Here is a 3275-nt window from a genome sequence, read left to right on the forward strand (position 1 = left end):
CTAGGCGAAGTAAGGTGGAGGACTGAAGCGATAGGAAACAATTTTCTCCAATCAACATTTGATGTTGCTCTATCTACACCACTTTGACATTTGCAGCTCCACATCTTTTGTTGTCATACATGAACCGTGGCCCAACAAAGCCCAAATCAGTGAGCTCACAAATCTCGAACTTGTCTCGAAAAACTAGCATTTGACCAAGAGAACGTTGTGTAATCGAGAAATGCTAAAAGTCAGATGATCAGAACTAGCAATGCAAAGGGGGGTTGGAGAGGATGGCCCGATGGAAACCCTTGCCCTCAAGTCACCCGCGGGGCGACCCTAGGGCCAAAATGTGACAATTATATATTAAAATAGTAAATATTTTTCCTTGTTATAAAAAAAAGGTTCCTTAAATACCTGGACTATATTTGTAGCTGGGCAACTAATTAACTTGGCACCAATGTTTTTTTCCTCGAAAAAAAACTTGGTAGGATAGCTTTGTCTGGGCTGTTGTACTCTGGCAAGAGTTTGGGAGGTTGTGTCTTGCGTGAATGATATCCAACTGCTTTTGTAAAGTAACAACACGAGATCCAAATGATTCTAAACTTGTTGTGGTTGTGTTTTGTCTGTGACACTAGCACCGAAAACCAAAGAGAACATCATGTCTTTTTTGCGATAGATCATGGGTTATCACAAACATCCGAGGTCGACATGATGTACTCCCTCTGCCTCTAAAAAAACCCTACTACAATTCTTTTTTCTGAAGTCAAATGATGTGATGTTTGACAAAGTTTGAAGTTTGTAGCAAAAGCTAACAAAAACTACGATATAAAATTAATATCATTAGCCGCACAATGAAATATTTCCATATTATCTATTTCAGATTGTAATTGTTAATGGGTTTCCCTACAAACTTTATAACACTATGCATCATTTGACTTCAAATAAAAATTGTAGGTCTTCTTTCCAGAGACGGAGGGAGCTAGTAGTAATATTCTACTTTCAAATGATTGGGCACCGTCTTGTTGAAAAAAGAAGGACTATTGTCTTTTTTTAATGTAATGAGTTGGTTAAGCCAAATGTGCTAGTTACTCACTCTCATCGATCTGGATCAAATGAGGTTGCATTGTGAAGAAAAGGAAGAAATAAAACACCACCCTGTCATATTCTTCTTCCTCCGACGACAAGATTGGTATCATTCGGAGCAACTGCCCAAGCAACCGCACCTCTTTATTCCCTGCGTCACCGAGCAAAAAGCTGGCTTGGCCTCCGCGCTACTAACCGTATAAGAGGGCCCTCGAAATGCATCCCATTTCACAACATATGTGCACAGCAGGACCAACTTGACCATCACCTTGTCTTCCCTACGTCTTGCTACAGACAAGCAGCTGCAATGTCGACGGTCATCTCTTGCTCCCTCCTGAGCGGCCGGCCGGCGGCCGCACCATCGCGCTCCTCCGGCAATCGGTTTCCACCGACTACGGGGAAGGCTGCCGCGGTCGCTCTCCCTTGTTTCCAGCGGCAGTCCAGGCCCTCCTCCGTGTGCTGTGCAAGCAACCCAAAAGGAGATCAGCACGTGCCAAAGACGGATTTGCCGCCGTTCAGCATCTCCCCCGTCGGTAAGATATAATAACTTCATTTATACCCCGTGCACCACACTGATCGTCGTGTCACTCACTCACTCACACAACGAATTTGTGTCGATTAGCCCTGCTGCGCCCCGGGTCGCCGCAGGGGGAGCGGTGGCAGATCAAGGAGGGGCCCGAGGCCGTGAGCATGTGGTTCGAGGTGCCGGGCCTGTCCAAGGAGGACCTCGTCGTGGAGCTGGACGAGGATGTGCTCGTCATACGGAAGATGAAGGCCAAGGCGGAGACGGCGGCTGGGACGACAGACGCTGGCGGCAGCGCGAGCTCCAAGGACGCGGCCGGGGCGGCAGTGCAAGACGGTGACATGTACGCGCGGCTACTCGTCCCGGCGGGCTACAACAAGGAGACCGCCAAGGCGGAGCTCGCCTCCGGCGTTCTGAAGGTTACCATTGATAAAGTGAAGGAGCTCGCACGCAGGAGGATCAGTGTCGACATCGACGTCAAGTAGAACAACTGCTTTGCATGCATAATGCATACGCATGGGCATCTCTACGTACGTTGACGCCCATTGCATCGAGGGAGAAATTGTCCAAGAGACCCATGAAAAACTTCTTCATATGTGCTTTTGTTCCTACTTAAATAAGGTCAAGTATTATGCATGTATCATGTATCACTTGTTTTTCAACCACGCATACAATTATTGATAAAACTGAACATTTGTTGTGCTCTATAAAAATGTATTTATTGTGTTTGTGAGGAGATATGCTAGACACACGGAGAAGTTTTCACAGACCAGCCTTATGTCACGTGTTTGACAAATTGTCAAAGTCATGCCAACTGAATGAAGGTCCAACCAAAATGTCCACAAGTGAAAGAAAAAAACTGTAAAACACGAAATTATCTAATGATGAAGATCCAAGTAAAATAAGCTCGTTAGGTGGAGGGACATGTTTATTTTTGAGCATCAGTACAGACACAAGCGCTCATATACACGCGCATAGACTCACCCCTATGAATGCACACATGCACACCCTACCCCTATGAGCACCTCCGAGAGACTGAGCCGACATATCATCTTGAGATTTACGAAGTCACCGTAGGCGCCTCGTCATCGACGGGAACGTCTCCTCCCACTGAAAGCGCATCGCCGGTGGGTTGGGGATACCACTGTCCACCTAACCAACTCAATCACAGGTTGATTCGCGGTGGAGGGACATGTTGGAGCTAGCTTTACCATGAACCTTTTGGTCTCAACCAAGGGTGGATTCTACCATGGACCATGAATCACCACTATTTCCTAGTCTACCATGAAGAAAGTGGACCAAATTTTACTATGGTAGCCTTCCTATCTACCATCACACCATGGTAGCCTTCGTCACCTATCAAGGACCCTAACCTATATAAGCCCCATGGGCATGTAACTATCGTTTGAACAGAACGCAACGGGAGAGACCTCAAAAGGACACGAGAAGGGATTAGGGAGAGGAGTCATCTCCGAGTGGGACCTCGAAAGGCTTGGAGTGATGACAAGAAAGGGAGCATCAAGGTGGGGTAGTCTTCGACCCGAGCCACTAGTTGAGCACTTCTCACATCATAAGGGAGAGGATTCTGGACGCAGGCTTGTCTTTGATGAAAGTCGCCTAGTTAAGAAGTTCCTTCATCACCACTCTCAATAGACATAGATGAGATATTGTAAGAGTTGCACTGTAC

General features: G+C 46.6%; 1 protein-coding gene across 1 annotated transcript; it reads left to right on the top strand.

The window, feature by feature from the left end:
* The first annotated feature begins 1300 nt into the window (after positions 1-1300).
* On the top strand, positions 1301-2295 carry LOC125556067 (small heat shock protein, chloroplastic-like). The gene is made up of 2 exons (XM_048718868.1): positions 1301-1598; positions 1688-2295. Exons 1-2 carry the CDS (start codon positions 1373-1375, stop codon positions 2071-2073), a joined length of 612 nt encoding a protein of 203 aa, XP_048574825.1. The 5' UTR covers positions 1301-1372; the 3' UTR covers positions 2074-2295.
* The last annotated feature ends 980 nt before the right edge of the window (positions 2296-3275 follow it).

This window comes from Triticum urartu, chromosome 5 (genome assembly GCF_003073215.2).
Source record: "Triticum urartu cultivar G1812 chromosome 5, Tu2.1, whole genome shotgun sequence".
Lineage (NCBI taxonomy): Eukaryota > Viridiplantae > Streptophyta > Magnoliopsida > Poales > Poaceae > Triticum > Triticum urartu.

Excerpts from the sequence above, each read along its gene's own strand:
- LOC125556067 (XM_048718868.1), top strand. The coding sequence starts at position 1,373 with ATGTCGACGGTCATCTCTTGCTCCCTCCTGAGCGGCCGGCCGGCGGCC. Across the intron at positions 1,599-1,687 it reads GTTCAGCATCTCCCCCGTCG|CCCTGCTGCGCCCCGGGTCG; the intron begins GTAAGATATAAT and ends TGTGTCGATTAG.